This window comes from Rosa chinensis, chromosome 5, assembly GCF_002994745.2.
Source record: "Rosa chinensis cultivar Old Blush chromosome 5, RchiOBHm-V2, whole genome shotgun sequence".
In the NCBI taxonomy this organism is placed as follows: Eukaryota; Viridiplantae; Streptophyta; class Magnoliopsida; order Rosales; family Rosaceae; genus Rosa; species Rosa chinensis.
In genome coordinates, this window is record NC_037092.1 from 18,925,318 (window position 1) to 18,944,400 (window position 19,083).

General features: G+C 40.1%; 1 protein-coding gene and 1 pseudogene across 1 annotated transcript; one reads left to right on the forward strand and one right to left on the reverse strand.

Moving 5' to 3' along the window:
- Positions 1-1,617: 1,617 nt before the first annotated feature.
- On the reverse strand, positions 1,618-2,325 carry LOC112203350. The gene has a single exon (XM_024344332.1). It carries the CDS (start codon positions 2,323-2,325, stop codon positions 1,618-1,620), a length of 708 nt encoding a protein of 235 aa, XP_024200100.1.
- A 2,110-nt stretch (positions 2,326-4,435) lies between these two features.
- On the forward strand, positions 4,436-4,548 carry LOC112168516 (annotated as a pseudogene).
- Positions 4,549-19,083: the final 14,535 nt, after the last annotated feature.

Genomic DNA, 19,083 nt, shown 5'->3' on the forward strand with positions numbered 1-19,083 from the left:
AGTCCTCACCCCCACACTTAAAACCAACATTGTCCTCAATGTTGTAAAGTGAGCTCGAAAGCTAAATCCGTGTCGGAGTTAGGCATGAGAGTGAAGTCCGGGCGAAAGCACAAAAATTAACTACGAAAATAAAAATCTAAATGCGGAGTAAAGTTACTGAAAACCCCCTTTCTTGACCCTCCATTGCTCACAACCCTTGGAGAAGACAAATATGAGACACCAACCTCAAGGCACAAGGCCTTGACTTCCTTAACGTATGCTCCAAGTTAGCTCTAGGTGCTCATGAAATGATCAACGCCATTGAGATATGTGTAGTGTCCAAGAGCAATGCATCACAAATAGGCTACCAAAGAATAAGGACAAGGTCCTCCATTAAGATCATAGGCTTTGCCACCTCCAACATAACTCACAGCTGCCGATAATAACCTCCATTGAAGAATTGAAGTGTAAGAAGTCCAACCGACCCAAGTGAACAAAAACTAGTGAGTGCAGAAAATTTCCAGCAATGACCCTTCCGTATTTTAATGCCCATATCTCATACTCAAAAAGTGATAAGTAAGTGAGACACCTTGAATTGGAAAGTAGACTCAGAGAGATTTCTATCCATATAAAGTGATCCACCTATCTCCAATTGAGATGAAAACTATAGCTGATCAAATCTGCCAACTTGTAATGAAGTCTGCTGCTGACCCTCAGTCACCAATACTGTAATATCTGAAGCTTCAGAGGTGCAAAGAGGGTGAAACCAACGGAATATGAAACTAGACTCATAAGGCTACCTGATGGTAAAATTTCACTGAAATATAAATTCTGAGTCAAAAATCGTTGGCCTCCAAACTCACTGTTATGTTCTGCAGTTTTTGCTGTGCCCTGTTTCTGACCTCTGTCACTTGGAACACTATATCTGAAGCTAGGAAGGTTCAAATTAATTTTTTTTTTACCAGCATATATAAGACATGTGAAGATAGATCTCTGAAAAATTTTAGCTCCAAATTGCTGTATATTGAGAGGGTGTAGCTTCTCAAAGTCACTCTATAGTAGCTGTCTCTGTTCTGACCTTCATGCATTGACCATTGAATAAGTGGAGTTCCAGAGACTCAAAGGGGCTGAAATTTTGGCACAAGACAGTAGACACACAGTGGAATGTCTACAGAAAAATTCAGCTCAGAATAACATGTAAATGGGAAACTTTAGTTACCCAAAATGAACTGAAATTTCTGGACAGAAACTGCTCTCTATCACATTCATTCTTTCTTCACACTTTCAACTCCATACACCTCCCATCCTCCCAAAAAGTTGGCTAAATAGCCTTATTAATGCAAAATGAACAAGTAAATTTCAAAACCACCTAGGGTTGCCTCCCTAGAAGCGCTTGTTTTTAAAGACCCCAAGCCGGTCTATGAAACTTGGTCTCTTCAAGGTGGCTCTTTCTTTCCACCACCACCCACACAGGCCTTAGTTGAACTAGAACCTCCACAAGATGGTGCAAGAAATTTGAGGTTCACCGGAGTGTTCCACTCAAGATATCCTTCTTCTTCTTTTTCAACCCACAAATCTCCTTTATTGTCTTGATTTGATTCTTTTGCTCCTCACTCAATGCTAGATCCTCATTCACATTTATCTCATCAAGAGTAGAAATTGCAAACACTTGGCAAGGAGAGAATTAGAAACTAATGGCTCTTGGTTGTAGTGTGGGACTTGGTTCAATGGGCCAAAAATTCTATCTCTCTTTGCTTCATTGCCCTTGACCAAGTTAATAGAAAACACACTTTTTACCACATCCGGAGGGTAAATGGGTTCAAGCCTCTTGAGTAATACTTTTTCGCCCAATACCTTCATTTTGATAGTGCCGTTTTGAACATTAATTTTTATCCCCGCAGTCGCCATAAAAGGTCTACCAAGAATGATAGGTATGTCCTTGTCACAATGAGGCTCATCATCCATATCTAATACCACCAAATCCGCCGGTAAGTAGAACTTGTCAACTTTGATCAATACATCTTCAACAACACCCATGGCTCTAATGATGCTCCGGTCCGCAAGTTGCAAATATATAGGAGTGGCTTTAATAGGCCCAAGGTCAAGTTTCCGAAAAGTCTCAAAAGAAATAATGTTAACACTTGAACCAAGGTCCATCAAAGCTCTATCAAAGACTTTCTCTCCAATAGTGCAAGAGATATTGAAGCTCCCCAGATCCTTGAGTTTTGGGGGAATCCGTCTTTGCAAGATAGCACTAACCTCCTCACAAATTTCAAACCGCTCATCATTCTTTATCTTCCTCTTATGGGTGCACAAGTCCTTTAGAAATTTTGCATAAACCAGCATTTATCGAATGAGCTCAATTAAAGGTATATTGACATTGACCTTCTTCAAAATACCATGCACTTCGGACATCAAGCCAAATTTCTTCTTTTTCCCACCCTTCTTCACATTTTCCTTTCTTGGCACATTAGGGTAAGGAAGTTGAGGCTCCGGTATACTCAAATCAAGAGGTGGATCAAAGGTGAGGCTCCCGGTGGTGCCCTTAAGGGTAGTCACGGTCCCACTAGGGTTCTTAGCCCTCAAGGCCTCGCCTAGTGATGAGTAGACCGGACCACTCCTATCCCTAGAGCTACCATGCACATGTAGGTCGTCCTCCTTATTTCTCCCCTCTTTTTCTGTAGAAGTAGACGGCTCAAAATCATGAGTGGGTCTAATGTCATCAAGAACCTTCCTAAAGGTGTCATCGGCCTTAGATGGGTCCCTAGCCTTCATGGCCTCACCATCTAATCTTGAGGCCGAGATATCCTCATCCCTAGAAGTGTTCTTTCTCAATAGAGCTCTTTCCTTGCCACTATCAATCAAACCATATTTTCTCGTATCATTCTCAAATGACAAGAAACCATAACCACTATCAAGAATAGCTCATTCGGAAGGTACATTTTCTTCCCGTCCGGCTACCTTATCCACCCCCTTGTTTCTTCCTTTTGCATTCAAAGTCACATCACCCACTCCATATTTACCAGAAGGTACATTTTCTTCCCTTCTGGGCTCATCCTCCTTATAATAAAAAGAATCATGATGTGTATGCAATTGATCATCAACAACATGGCCAAGAGGTACATTTTCTTCTCTCTTGGCCCCATATGAGTGCAAATCATCATCATGCACAAATAAAGGATTTGAATGGAAACTAGAAGATGAGGGCATGTATACATGATTATCATATACCTTTCCCGAACGTAAAGTGGTGACGGCATTGCATTCATGGACTTTTCCTCTTGGATTTGGCTCCGGTTGTGAAGGTAGGGCTCCTTGTGGACGTGCTCCAAGCTCTTTTGCCATTTGACCCAATTGAACCTCCAACTTTCCCACACATTGTGCAAGTGAACTTTGACCTTGAGCGAGAATACTAAGAGTTTGATCGGTCTTTGCTTGGCTTTGTGTAAGAGAAGTATGACTTTGAGCTAGGGTGGCCAATATATCATCCATATGAGACTTCTTTGGTTCCGGTTGTGGTGCTTGCCTATTTTGAAATCCGGGAGGAGTATTTTGTGTAGGATTGGCACCTCCAAATGATTGAGAACTTTGACCAAACCCTTGAGTATCATGTGGGGCTCCTCCATAAGCATGTGTAGCACCAAAAGATGGCCCTTGGCCTTGAGAATTGTAACTAGATGCTTGCTGCCCATAATGATTTTGTCCACTAAATTGTGTGTTTCCATGACCGTGAGGACCAAAAGATGAAGAATTAAGGCCTTGATTCGCTCCATATGAATGAGAACCACCTTGGTGTGCATTAGAGGACCCTCCATCATCTTTCCATGAGAAATTTGGGTGGTCACGCCAACCCGGATTATATGTAGTAGAATAAGGATCATTTCTTGGTGGCTTTTGATAAGAATTAATAACTCTAACTTGCTCCTCAACAAATTCCGGAAATTGTGAAGCCAAGTGACAATCATGAGTAGAATGATTAGGGGACTCACAAATCAAGCAAAGATGTGAAGAAGTAACACTCTTGACATGTGAAGAAGACGAACCACTACCCTTTTGAGCTTGAAGAAGTATCTCAAATTTCTTGTCAATCTTTGTTTCGAGCCTCTCAAGTTTAGAACTCATAACTCCATCATCTCTAGAAATATGAGAAACATCATATAAACCTCTACCACGAGGCTCCTTATCAACTTGGCCTCTAGACTCCATAGGATCATCACGGCCTCTAGTACCATATGCATGTGAATCTCGACCTCTAGATATGGTGTGGTCATCTCTACCTCCTCTTCTCCTTTGATGATTATCCCATTGACCGGATTGGGTAGCCACTTCCTCACAAATATCCCACGCGGCATTAGGACCTTTCTTAAGAAAATTTCCACCCGATGCATTGTCCAATCTCCTTCTATCATCAATAATCAACCCATTGTAGAAAGATTCACAAAGAAGCCACTTGGTGAGTCCATGATGAGGGCAACCTAACTCAATATCCTTAAAGCGCTCCCATGCATCATAACAAGTCTCATTATCCTCTTGAAAGAACTTGGTCAAGCTATCCCGCATATAAGTAGTCCGATGATGTGGATAATAAGCATTCAAGAAGACCTTTTGCATATCGGCCCAAGAGAGAATGGATCTTGGCTTGAGCTTATGAAACCATGTGCGTGCTTGATCTTTCAAAGAAAATGGGAATAATCGAAGCTTCAAACCCTCCAAGGTTAATCCTCCCAAGTGCATAGTGGAACATATGGCATCAAACTCAATTATATGATCATAGGGCCTCTCACTAGCCATGCCATGGAAAGTAGGTAGAATAGATAACATGTTAGGCTTGACCTCAAAGTTGGCATTTGTCGAAGGAAGCACAATGCAAGATGGAGCATTTACAATGCTAGGACATGAATAATGGCTCAATGGAATCTCCTCCTCATCTTGTAGTTCTTGACGCTCGTTGGCCATATCTACTACTCGAATAGGAGACCTAGAAGGTGCTTGTGAGCGATGTCTTGGTCTCCTAACTCTCCTTGTTGGTCTTCCTCTAGGTAGTCTTTGCAAAGCACGACCACTTCTCAAATTGATAGGTAGTAGAGTGTCGCTCATATACCTACGGAAAACCAATAAGAAATCAAGTATCTCAATGACAAAAATATAAGCAAGATAAGCACCAATTCAACTCACAAAAAATTGACAAGTAATTGGAGGGGTGAAGAGAAATTAAACACAAGTAGTACTAAATTTGACTACACTAACCAAAGAAATGAAAAATCAAAATAAAAAAAATAACAACTAAACAAAGAAACAAGAGATAAAAATAAAAATAAAAATAGAAGTATGCTAAGAGTGACCCAAAATGCCAATTACCAAGGGATTAAGATCCGTAGACCCTAATCCCTGGCAACGGCGCCATTGACTTGGTACATAAACTCTCGCAAGCGTACGAATCGTTGTCAAGTAAGGGAAGTATTAAAACCTTGATTATCGTACCTCGGGGATTAGGTGTTGGACCTAACCGAGGTAATTGGCGCTAGAATAACTTAAAAGCATACAATGAAAAAGTAAAAAGTAAAAGTAAAAAGTAAAAATAAAATAAAATATTCACTAGGCACCAAGCCTCGGCAATGCTCGGCTTCGCTCACACTAAGCCTAATCAAAGCCACTAACTTGTAGCCCAAAAGCAGCCTCATCATACCCGGACAAGGGTAAGTATGTGTCTCCACTTTTGCTGTCAACAGAGTTTACCTCCACTTCCTGGCCATTTGCCACCATAGCCCTGCTGGCTAAAACAAGATGCTCAAGAGCAGCTTCAAAGATTTGATTACATGAGCAGGACGTATCAATGTTTGCCACTATTCCCAAGAATTTGTCGCCAACTGTATATGTTATCCAAATCGTAATCAATTCAAGCAAAAATAGTATCGCACCTTCTTTGAAACCTGGCAATGCCGTAATGATCCAAATAGAAAAGATAGCTATCTCATTATGTGGCATGCAAGGGAACTCCATTCTGTGCTTCAAGCGACATATATAACTTTGGCTTTGGTCTCCACTATAGTACAATGATTGTTGAGCATAATGAATAAGCCAATTAGGAACCTCCTGCTTTGATTCCTTTATCAACTCTACTACCATACCAGTAGGACCGATCTTGTGAACATAATCATCTATGATTTTTGAAAAGTCAAAATTGATGACATGTGCAACATCAAACATTACGGCAGTACCATGATATACTTCTTTGACAGCCAACAAGGCAAACAACCCATTTGTTACATCACCAAGCTGAACAATTGCACTCTTCAACTTCTCAAACCACCACTGCAGAAGATTCCCCTTTGGATCCTCCCTTGCCATCCTTCCAACCATAACAGTATCATGACCATAAGCCTTTGATTGAGCATACATTGCACCCAAAATAGCGTCCATCAGAGCAGTGCCATCAACACTCTTTGTCAAGAAATGCCTAACAACATCAACACCCGGAGCTTCTGTGGCAGATTTTTTCACACCTTGAACCTTTTTCTGGCTACCCAAGAACTGAATTTGCTTCTTCGCTTACCGTATCTGGATAACCAACTAACCACATTTGCAGTGCTGAGGAGTTGAGTGTAATTACATCACAAGAATCCCACAACTCAAGCTTGAAAGAACTTCTAAATTTAATCTTCATGGAGGTCAATCCAATCTCTTCCATATCATCTTCTTCATCCATGTTCCAGTAAAGAACAACTACGTGTCCATCAATTTTACTAATCACGAAACTATTACATTCAATGCCACTAGAGACACGCCCATGATCATTGTGGAAATCGAAGCATCCATTTCTAAGACTAATCACTGATGCCATTGTCCCTTCAAAGTACTCCATAAAAAGTTCATCTGTTAAGAGAGTACTACCTTTATCACGAACCTTCTTATCAAATCCAAAGAAGCATAGTTGCAGTACGTGGTAGCTAATCTTCTTTGAACCCTCAATGTAATGCTTAAGCCTTACACACAATGCATTAAAAACATTCACCACAGAACCTATACCAATATCCTTTTCATACCTACAACACTTAGGTAAGGCAAAGTTGATTAGCACTGATGAAATCGGCTGAAAATTAGGGTTAACAAAATTAGCATGCATCTGACGAATAACATAAGGGACAAGTGGTGGTACTTGATTCTCCATTTTTTTACCATCTAATACAGCGGCACTGATTGTTGCTACTTTCAGAAGAGCTGCCAATGCAACAGAATCAAATAACTCTTTTACCTTGATTTTAGCTTCAAAGAATTCCAAATTTTGATTCTTGGAGTTGGCTGCCAAAACTACGATGTCGTCATCATCCTCCGAGGACGAATAAGAACCTGAGTGTTTGTCTACCTTCAGATCCTCATACCGGCAAGCGTATTCTTCATTGGTGTTCAGATTCGGAGCAATACTCTCTTTGGTTTCAGAGTCGCTGTCGCCGTCGAAGTCGATTGACGAAGGCAAAGATGAACCATTAGGGGCTTATGTGGGAGTGTAGTGGGCCGCAGGGCTAAGTGATGACGAAGACGCTGTTGTAGCTGGAATTAATTTGGGTGTTGATGACGGTGGAGAGCCAAGCTTCAGTGGAGTATCAACTCGGCTCGCCGGAGATTTCGACGAACCCCTTAACAACCGTAGCTCTTCCTTGAATTCAGATATGAAGGTATCCATCGAACTCTTCAAATATTTTTGCAACTCACAGAGCTTAGCATCTGTGTGTTCTTTGTGAACTTGTAATTCGCCGGAGCCTCGTGGTGGTGACGGTGGTTTCTCAGCCCCCTTAAGTTTGACCGTAGTCTCAGTTGTGAAAGGGGAGTAGTCTGAATCAACAATTAGGACATCCCAATCACGAACCCGGTCAGGTTCCATTGGAATTGGACGAATCTGAAGGTTAGTTTCCACTTGCTTTAGATCTGAAATAGGACGTGGTTGCTCATGAGTGGAAGGTGGAGGAACAAACTAGTTTGTGGGGATGCAATAAGGCTGGGTAGGTGGGTAATGGTGATAGACCTCACCTGGAGTTGGAGGATGTTGACATGGTGAATGGAAATTTCTCAGATGTTGCAGAGGCTGAGAAGTGGTGTAAAAGAGGTGATTAGGGGTTTGTGGTAGTGAATAAACGGAATGGGTCATATGAGAATGGATTGGGGAAAAGGAGTGGGTAGAATCGACCATACTACTAATCTGAGTGTGAAATTGAGGATTTTGGGTGAATGATTGTGATGGCGGTGATGGTGGGTAGTATTGCTGTGGTGGAATCTGTGGTGTATACGAATGCGAATAGAGAGAGAAACCAGTGTATGTACCAATAGTTTGAGCATAACTACCGTCCAACACCGCCGTTCTAGTTGGAGCAAAACCAGGTGAAACCCGATATTGCGTCGCCTCAACAGACGGCTCCGGTGGCCCTTGCCCCATCGGCCCAATCGATGGGCTCTGATACCAATTGTTAGGATCCCCGGGATCCAACCAATGGTATGACATTGTGAAAAGAAACAGAGAGAAATTCTAGAGAAAACTAAGAAAATAGAAATGCAGATTTTCATTCATAGATCTGTTCTACAAGAAAGCTAGTAGATATAGAACTGTTTAGGACACGTGTCGACCAACCAGTGATGACCCCTACCTAACATACTCCAAGCACAAGGACTAAACGGTGCACACCAATTAAACAAAACGCTGTGTTTCAATTGTAAATAAAATGACTCATAACATTAGGTAACGACTTAGTAAATAAGTCTGCTACATTATCCTCTGATCGGATTTAATTCACCTCAATCTTTAGAAATGACTGTTATTGCTGATTATAAAAGAAATTGGGCGATATATGCTTGGTGTTGTCGCCCTTGATGAAACCTAACTTCATTTGTTCAACGCATGCTACATTATCCTCATAAATGCATGTAGGTTCATCTGTGGTAGACTTCAAACCACAAGTTTCTCGAATATGTCTAATTACAAACCTTAGCCATATGCATTCATGCACAGCTTCATGTAGAGCAATAATCTCTGCATGATTCGAGGAAGTAGCAACAATGGTCTGTTTTGTAGACTTCCAAGATATCGCAGTGCTTCCCATGGTAAAGACATAACCCGTTTGGGAGTGACATTTGTGAGGGTCAGAGAGGTACCCTGCATCAGCAAAACCCATCAAAACATCACTGTCATTTTGATGAAGGGGAGGAGGAGGACGTCGGCCACCATGGGCGGCAGTGACATGGCTGGCGGCTATATCATAGACAGCGGCGTTTTGCCTTATGGGGTCCAATCCCAAACTTCCGTCATTTCTTTTCTCTCTGTAGGGATAAAATAAGCTTATATCAATCGTACCCTTTAAGTATCGAAAGATTGTCCTTACACTAGTCCAATGGCGGCCTGTTGGCGCAGAGCTATGTTTAGCTAACAAGTTCACTGCAAATGAGATGTTCGGTCTTGTGCATTGAGCTAAGTATAATAATGCGCCTATTGCACTTAGGTAGGGCACTTCGGCCTATAACAAGTTTTCGTCCTTATCATTTGGACGAAATGGATCTTTTTCGGGCTCAAGACTACGGCCAATCATGGGAGTACTCACAGGCTTTGCTTTATCTTCATTAAAGCGCCTTAGTAATTTCTTAGTATATGTTGACTGATGGATCAAAATCTCATCACTACGGTGCTCGAGTTCTAATCTGAGACAAAATCGTGTTTTCCTAAGATTTTTCATCTCAAATTCGGATTTCAAATATTTAGCAATTTCCTTTAACTCCTCTAGAGTTCCAATTAGGTTCATGTCATCAACATAAACTGTTACAATTGCAAATCCGGAACTTGTCATTTTAATAAACACGCATGGGCATATTTCGTTATTGATATATCCCTTCCCAATCAAGTACGTAGTCACTAAGACGGTTATAAATTAGTCTTTATCAATGGCGGAGTTAGGATTCTAAAATGCAGTGGGGTGAAAAAATGTTTAGTAATTTTTTTTTTTTAAGTTTTACAAACCACATCTTAAATTAAACACATATCAAACAATCAAATAGCTAGCTAATTAAAAAAAAATTAACATTATAACGTTTGATAGAAGTTTGATATAAAAGTATAAGACAAAATAACATACCTACTCAAATTGCACCCTACGCTCTTGAATAGAAGCAGAATCTTTAATTACTGACTCTGTATCATAATTCTCGGCCAACTCTTTTTCATTGTGGACAATCATGTTATCAACTAAAAAGTCATTCTTTTGATATGTTCAAACAAAGTCAGCAAGCTAAATTAGTATATTACTAAAGTAGCAACAGTGCGATGGGACTCAAATGGATTTGATTAAGCAATTGTGAACTAAAATTAAAAAAACATATTAATTAAAAGCTGAAGAGCTGCAAAAGATCATATACCCAAGATGAATAGAGGATAAACTTGTACCTAAAGAGTGAAGAGGGAAAACAGCAGTCGGTAGAAGAACCACAACTTTTCATCTGGAGCTGATTGATTTAGGAGAAACAACGAGAGAAAAAAAGAGAAAAACATTGACCTAATTTACTAAAAAAAGTGAGCTTTTTATGTGACTATGTCTCTTAAAGCAGAACAGAAAATAAAATAAAATAAAAAACTTTAAGAAAAGAAATAATATACATCTTACCAAAAAAGAAAAAAGTGTTAAAGTAAAATTGAGATTGGAATTGGTCTACTCATTTCATTTCATAGTCCCTTTATATAGGGAGAGAATTACAACGGAAATATCAATTACAATGATGACATTAACTACTAATTGGTCCTTGATCCATGTTGATTGATGGTGATTGCTAATTACTTGATTCCCTCTCCGTCAATCACTTTGACGAAGACACATAATGTGTTTTTCCTTTAACACTCCCCCTTGTGCCAAGTCAAAGATGAAATGGTGCATGAGTTGTTGCCTCACTAAAAACCTTGCCAAGTAACAATAGAAACCCTGTGGGACAAAAAATACACCTTGGTCGAAGGAAAAGAGCATAACGCACCTTTTACATTTGAGGATGACATGTGTGTGTTAGACTCTCCCTGACGTCTACACCTCCCCCTGATCTTTACATTAATCAAGGGAGCTTGGAAAGTCTTCGCATTCCTATGCTTTTCACATGTTTCTCAAATGTTGCACTAGGCAATGATTTGATGAACAAATCTGCTACATTCTCCTCATACCTTACTTGATTCACTTGAATCTTGAGGAGGGTCTGTTGTTGCTGATTGTAGGAAAACTTTGGAGATATGTGTTTTGTATTATCACCCTTGATATATTCTAGCTTCATCTATTTGATGCAAGCTACATTATCTTCATAAATGCAAGTAGGTTCTTCAGTGGTAGAACTCAAACCACTAGTCCCTCGAATATGTGTAATGATAGCTCTTAACCATATACACTCACGAACCGCCTCATGTAGGGCAATGATTTCTGAGTGGTTCGGGGAGGTAGCCACAAGGGTTTGCTTGGTTGATCTCCAAGATATCGATGTGTTCCCAATGGTAAATACATAACCAGTTTGGGAACGACCTTTATGTGGGTCAGAGAGGTACCCAGCATCAGCAAAACCGACTAAAACGTCATTTGGAGTTTTTGTGTAGTGAGTGGCGTTTTCGCCATCAACATTTCCTTCAGGGATTGCAGTTCCATCTGCGGTCCCTCTTGTCTCTCTTTAGGGAAAGAACAGTCCCAAGTCAATGGTTCCTTTTAGGTATCGGAAAATGTTCTTGATACCATTCCAGTGACGCTGCGTTGCCGCTGAGCTAAATCTAGCTAACAAGTTCACTGAGAATGCAATGTCTGGTCGAGTACATTGGGCTAAGTACAATAATGCGCCTATTGCACTTAAATAGGGAATTTCAGCTCGTAACACCTCTTCGTCATCTTCCTTTGGATGAAATGGATCTTTTCTTGCATCCAAACTTCGACCGATCATGGGAGTGCTAGCAGGATGCGCTTTGTCCATGTTAAATCGCCTGACTTTTGGACATACGCAGACTGGTGGATTAATATTCCACAACCTCGGTGTTCTAGTTCAAGGTCTAGACAGAATCGAGTTTTCCCAAGATCCTTTATCTCAAATTCGGATTTCAAGTAGCTCGCGGTTTCTCTTATTTCATCAAGAGTACCTATTATGTTCATATCATTGACATATACAACTACAATTGTAAATCCGGAACTTGTTTTCTTTATGAATACGCAGGGGCATACTTCATCGTTCTTATATACCTTCCCAATCAAGTAGTCACTTAGATAGGTATACCACATCCATCCGGATTGTTTCAATCTATAAAGTGAGCGTTTCAACTTAATTGCAAACGCACTCCGTGGTTTAGAGTCACTTGACTTGGGTAATGTAAGGCCATCAGGCACTTTCATATATATCTCTGAATCTAGATCCCCATAGAGATATGCAATAACCACATCCATGAGCTGCATTTCCAGTCCTTCGGAAACTACCAAGCTAACTAAATAGCGGAACGTTATAACGTCCATTACGGGAGAGTAAGTCTCCTCGTAGTCAATTCCAGGGCGTTGTGAGAAACCTTGCTCCACAAGGCGAGCCTTATATCTCAGGACTTCATTCTTCTCATTACGCTTTATGACAAAGACCCATTTATGTCCTACAGGCTTTACACTTGGTGGGGTTAGCACTACCGGACCAAATACCTGTCTCTTTGTCAGAGAATCTAATTCTGCCTGGATTGCTTCTTTCTATTTTGGCCAATCTGCTCTTTGTTGACATTTTGCAACAGAGCGTGGTTCGATATCATCGTGCTCTATGATTCCTTGAGCAACAGTATATATCATCAATGTGTATGGAAGATCTTTCTATCAACGCATACGCACTCTCATAATCCTTTGAGATTTCTTTGTTCTCTGGAATCATTTTAAACATCGGAGCGTCCTCCAGTATTGATTCATGGACATAACTATAATCAGAGACAATCTCATGAGAGGGATTCTATATATTGATGATTGGTTTGTGCCTTACTCGCCCTCTTCTTCCTTGGGTGAGTGTCAATCGAACCAAGTGGCCTCCCCCACTTCCTTTAGGGAGTCACGGCCTCAACAACACCTCCACTAAGTGTGGTTGCAGTGCCTCTATCTAAGGCACCGTGCCCCTTGTTGGGGACTTCTAACCTTGCAGGCACATTTGCAGCTGGTATATGTGATCTCATCACTTTTACGATATTAGTAAACGCATCAGGCATCGAATCTGCTACTTCTGAAGATCGATTATTCTTTTCACTTCACTTTCACTTTGTGAAGTGCGGGGATCAAAATGAGACAGAGTGGGAACAAATCACGACAATTCCTGTCGTTCCCTTGGAAAATCCTTTTTCCTATCTCCCCCTAATGATGGGAAGACTGTCTCATCAAAGTGACAATCCGCAAATCTAGCGGTAGAGAGATCGTCTGTCAAGAGTTCCAAATAGCGGATAATTGTTGGGGATTCATATCCAACATAAATACTTAATCGTCTTTGAAGACCCATTTTGGTGCGCTGTGGGGGCGCAATAGGCACATATACTGCGCAACCAAATATGCGTAGGTGTGAAATGTCAGGCTTATATCCAGTTACCAACTGGTACGCAGAAAATGGTTGGCCAGTAGTGGGTCTAAAACGAATAAGTAAAGCTGCGTGCAATATTGCATAACCCCATGCAGATATAGGCAGGTTGGTGCGCATAACCAATGCCCTAGCCACCATCTGTAGCCTTTTGATGGTGGCTTTTGCGAAACCATTTTGTGTATGCACATGGGGTACAGGATGCTCTACATCGATCCCAATAGACATGCAATAATCATCAAATGCTTTTGATGTAAACTCTCCAGCGTTATCAAGCCTTATAGACTTGATAGGGTGATTAGGGTGGTGAGCCCTTAAATGTATAATCTGTGCTAGGAGTTTTGCAGCATTTCTTGTGGACAATAAAGCGACATGTGACCAGTGTGTCGAAGCATCCACCAAAACCATAAAGTACTTGAATGGTCCGCATTCTGGATGGATAGGTCCACAAATATCTCTTTTTATTCTTTGTAAGAATGGAATGTTTTGTTTTGTATCTTTAGCATAGGAAGGTCTCGATCCTGTTTTTGCAAAAGAGCAGGCTTTACAAAACGAGTGATTTGCCTTTGAAATAGTCAATGAGGCATAATGGGAGGGAGGTAGTGCTTCTGGTACTTCAGAAGGCAATGACTGCATTTAAGCAGTACTAGGACCGACACCTTGCAGTGTGACGGATTTTTGTCCCATTTTATTTTTCACTCGAAAGAAGGGATGTCCATATGAGGTCTTTAAAATACGGATCATCATGTCACGACCGGGGTGCCCTATGCGGTCATGCCAAAGCCTGTATGAGTCAGTGTCCCACATTTCATTGTTGGTGACAACATAAGATTCAATGATCTGAATCGTAGTTTGGTATAGTCCACTAGATCGACTCATAAGTTTCTCTAAAATGCATTTCCTTCCACATTTATTAGAGGTAATATAAATGTATTCAAGTCCATTCTCACAGTATGTTTTTACATGATAACCGTTGGCACGAATATCTTTAAAACTTTAACAAGGTTCGATTAGCTCTTGGTGCATATAGAGCGTCTGTGACTTTAAATATATCTCATATTCTTTAGAGTATTTCTATTTTAGTAGAATGATAATCTTTTCATTCTAATAATTTTTTCTCTAGATGTATTGCTTTACATCTTTATAGTGCAATTTTGAACCATGTAAATATGTGTAGTAAATAAATTTGAATAAATTCAGTCCTTCATAATAAAATTCAAAATTTATTAATAAGCCAACGATAATCAAATCAAGGTCTTTGTTCAGAAATCTAATTCATCAAACCATTCTTTAAGACCAAATAATAGTCTAATTAAAAATGAGGCATTATGCCTTCACATCTGTCTTTGGAAAATAAATAGATAAAGCAGATCGGTCAAAATCTAGTCCATTCATTGACTGAGCAAGTTCCGTGTTGCCATTGAAGTCTGCAATTATGAGGTTGACATCTGGGTCATGACATCCTTCTTCCATATAGTGAGCCTCTTGTTCTTTAGACTCCCTATACCTCTTGTAAGTGGCTGCAACTATGTTGCTTGCTTGGCAGTTCTTGTACCAATGCCCAATGACTCCACACCTATAGCATGGTTTATTGCTTACTCTTTCCTGTTTGACTGAAGGGTTCTTAGGTGCCCTTTGCACCTTGTTTCCATGACCACTATGACCAGCACCACCATCTCTGCTCCATACATTGGGAGGGCCTCCACGGCCCATACCACGACCCCCCATGTCCCTTGCCACATGGTGTGTTGTTGCCACGTGGGTAAGGATCAGTACGTCTAAACCCCTTTACATTGGAGTTCTTTCCACCTTTCATTTTTCCATAATTAGCCTCGAAAATTTTCTTTGTCCCAGTGGGCTTGGCATTATTGTTCAAGAGAACCTCATTATGCCTCTCAGCCACTTGCAGTAGGTTGATTAGCTTATTGAAGATAGTGATTCTTTTGTTGTTATACTCCAACGTATACTGGTTCGCTAGTATAAGTGCTGAAGCAGGAAAAATGGAAAGAGTCATTTGGATCATATCATTTTCTGTGAGTTTCCTTCCACAGAAATTGGGACGTGCCTTGAGGCTCAACATGTCTTTGTTGATGTCATTTACCCTTTTGTAGTCAAGTACGCGAATTTCATTCCACTGAACGGTCAGTTCTGGGAGTAAAGTTTCATGAATATTCCCAAAACGTCCCTTAAGGGCATTCCACAATTCTTTGGGTGTCTTCAGCTGTAGGTATTCCCAGCATAGGCTAGTATCAATATGCTGCCTCAGAAATATTAAGTCATTTGCTTTCATCTTATTAGATAGTTTATCATCTTTGGGGTCGGTAATGGTGGCAGTATAGTCTTTTGCCACAAAGGCAGTTTCTACATCAGAAACCCAACGGTGGTACTCAAGTCCGTCTGAGTCCAAAATGTCAAATTCAGGTCGAGTTGGATCAGCCATCTACATAAACAAGAGGGAAGATATAAATTACGCAGTCATAAAGACATCTACATAAATTATTTTCCAAAAATGTGAATTAGATTTCAAGACCAAGATTCGTAATGGTCACATTTTTTTCGATGCTATGTGAAAATACTTTATCACGGTAATGTTGTGTGTATAATGCGCATGAATTTTCATTATCATGGATTCTAAAATGGAATATATATGTTGCATTCTAAAATTAAGCATAACACATGTAATAATAAATAAAACATAGCATATATAAAAATAAAGTACATGGCATGCTCAAAATTTCATAAATAATATATAATAGAATAAAATATAAATCATGCTTAAAGATAGTAAACATAAATAAAATTCACATGCTGTAGATTCCATGAATATATATAACATATAAAATAAGCAATAATATAGCATGCTCAAATTTCGACGAATACTAAAATGTATATAAAATAACAAGACTTGCTTTAAAAATAAATCAATATTATCTAACTAAACATGCTCAAAAGTTCTAATTATAAACAATTAAATATACCATAGTATGAAAAAAAATAAAAGAGAACATACTTGGTTTCGAGAAAATAAAACAATCCTAGCGCACGCGCGTGTTGATGCAGGCGTGCGTAGCAATGTTTTTAAGCTTGAGAAAAACTGGGCTGCTTCCTCTTGCAGAGTTGCAGGGGTCACAAAACCTTGTTGTTTTTTTTTTCTTTGCTTTTCTTTGTTTTCTGTTATTTTTCTTGGCTGGGCCGCAGAGGCCTGCTTTTTGTTTCTTTCGTGCCGGATCTTTACTTTGGCCCGGGTCAAGTTTTTTTTTTTTTTTTTGTGTCTGGGCCGCAGGGCTTTCTTTTTCCTTTTGGGCTGGCTCTTTACTTTGGGCCAGATCACCACTGGCTCTTTTTCTCTCTGTTTTTTTTTATTTTTTTTTTTCGCGTCTTATACTTGTTTGCAGATGCGTCTTCTTCTGGGTGCAGCAGCAGGTGACCGGTGATTGGGGCTGCTGGGATCTGGGCAGAGGCTGGAGGGGTGATCGAACCACGGGGCCGAGGCAGGAGGGAGCGCGCTGGGCAGAGGCAGCAGCGACGAGATCGAGATCGAGGCTGTGCAGGCGCGGGTGGGCGGGGCTATGCGTCTGAGGCGTACTGCTGGGATCGATGCTCCGTGCTATTCAGGTGGGCTGTGCGTGCAAGGCAGAGGTGCTACTTGGTGAGAGCAGCTGGGATAGAGGCCGATCGACTGCAAGGGAGGTCGATCTGCTTCTGGAGAGAGATTTTTTTTTTTTGGTAGCGGCAAAAAATAAGAAATACTTTTTCTTCTTAGGGTTTTGGTTTTTTTTTTTTTTTAGACAGAAAGAAATTTCTTGGCTATTGGCTCTGAGCGTGCTGATAACGTGTTAAAGTAAAATTGAGATTGGAATTGGTCTACTCATTTCATTTCATAGTCCCTTTATATAGGGAGAGAATTACAATGGAAATATCAATACAATGATGACATTAACTACTGATTGGTCCTTGATCCATGCTGATTGATGGTGATTGCTAATTATTTGATTCCCTCTCCGTCAATCACTTTGACGAAGGCACATAATGTGTTTTACCTTTAACAAAAAGATAATATATGGACTAAGTTTAATAACATATGAACTAAGTTTAGAAATTTGAGGTGGGCTAATTTTTAATATTTAATTTTGGGTCCTTGACCAGAAGCCCCAAAATGAGCCAAAGTTATCCCACTTACCCCAGCAACAGATTTTTATTCCCACTAACACAATTTAAAATAAAAGTACTATTCTGCCCTCAATTTAATTAATAAATTACATGCCACTCTCTCTCTCTCTCTCTCTCTTCATAAACTGGGTCTACATCAATCTCCGATTGGCGACGTACTGGCTTACTAGCCGTCGTCATCATCCTCAAGGATTATAGATCGGAGTTCGTCCCCACCGCCGGAAATCTATTCCTTGAAGCTCTTTATAACTGAGTTGAGGTTCTTAGTCATTGGAACGGGATCAGTCTCTCCGACCCGGCGTTCTCTACTTCTCGTTCCGGCGATTCTGATGGTGGTAAGGCAAAGTACAAGCTTGTATCCTAGGCCATGGTGCACGTTAGCCAACGGCCCTACGACGGCGATGGCGTATGTATGCTCTGCAAGGCGAAGCCATCCGACGAGGAGGAGCTGACCCTCAAGACCTGGGATTTCATCAATTTGATTTATCAGTTAAGTCTTGTTGTTAGTTTTATCGCTAAGCTTGTTCATATTTTACTGGGTTCTCCTTGTTGGGGGTTTATTAGTTTTGTAGGGAGTATACTGTTAGCATCTATGTTGGGTTTTATTAGAAATTCAAATTTCTGGACTTGAGTTTGTAGACATGAATGATTTGTTGTTGTTGTTGTTGTTGTTGTTTTTTTTTTTTTTTTTTTTTTTTTTTTTTTTTTTTATGGGAGGAGTGGTATGGACCAGTATTGTATTTTCTTAAAGGTGTTTAAAAACCCCATAATCATCCAACCCAGATGCAATCCTGTGAGGTTTAAATCAAAGTTTTTTTTTCTTCGTTCTATTTAAGTGAGTCTGGGGCCAAAGCCACTTCTCTAGTGTTCTAATATAAATTAGTTTGCATTACCTGGTTGTTTCCACCTTCCAAGATCGATTGTTAGTCTCATTATTACCCACTGGACATTTAATATCCAGCTTTTGACATGGGTGTTCAAGTCAGTTTTTTTTTTTTTTTTTTTTTAGTGTGAAAGGAAAGAAAGATAAAAAATATATTCTATTAGGGGACAATAGAAGTCTATTGGGGAGCAATAGAAGTTTGAATTTATGTAATCTTATCGTTTTTTTCTTTAATTAAAGTTTTATTTGTCTAAATTTAGGGAGATTAGTTTTAATTTCGGCGATTGAAAGTTCTATTGGAGGGCAATAGACGTCTATTGGGGGGAAATACATAGCTGATAGATGTCTATTGGGGGGCAATAGACTGAAATTTCTATTGGAAGGCAATATACGTCTATTGGGGGGCAATATACGCCTATTAGGGCAATAGACGTCTATTGGGGGGAAATAGATGTCTATTGGGGGCAATAGAGGTTTTT

Coding starts and splice junctions, on each gene's coding strand:
- LOC112203350 (XM_024344332.1), bottom strand. CDS start 2,325: ATGCTGGTTTATGCAAAATTTCTAAAGGACTTGTGCACCCATAAGAGG.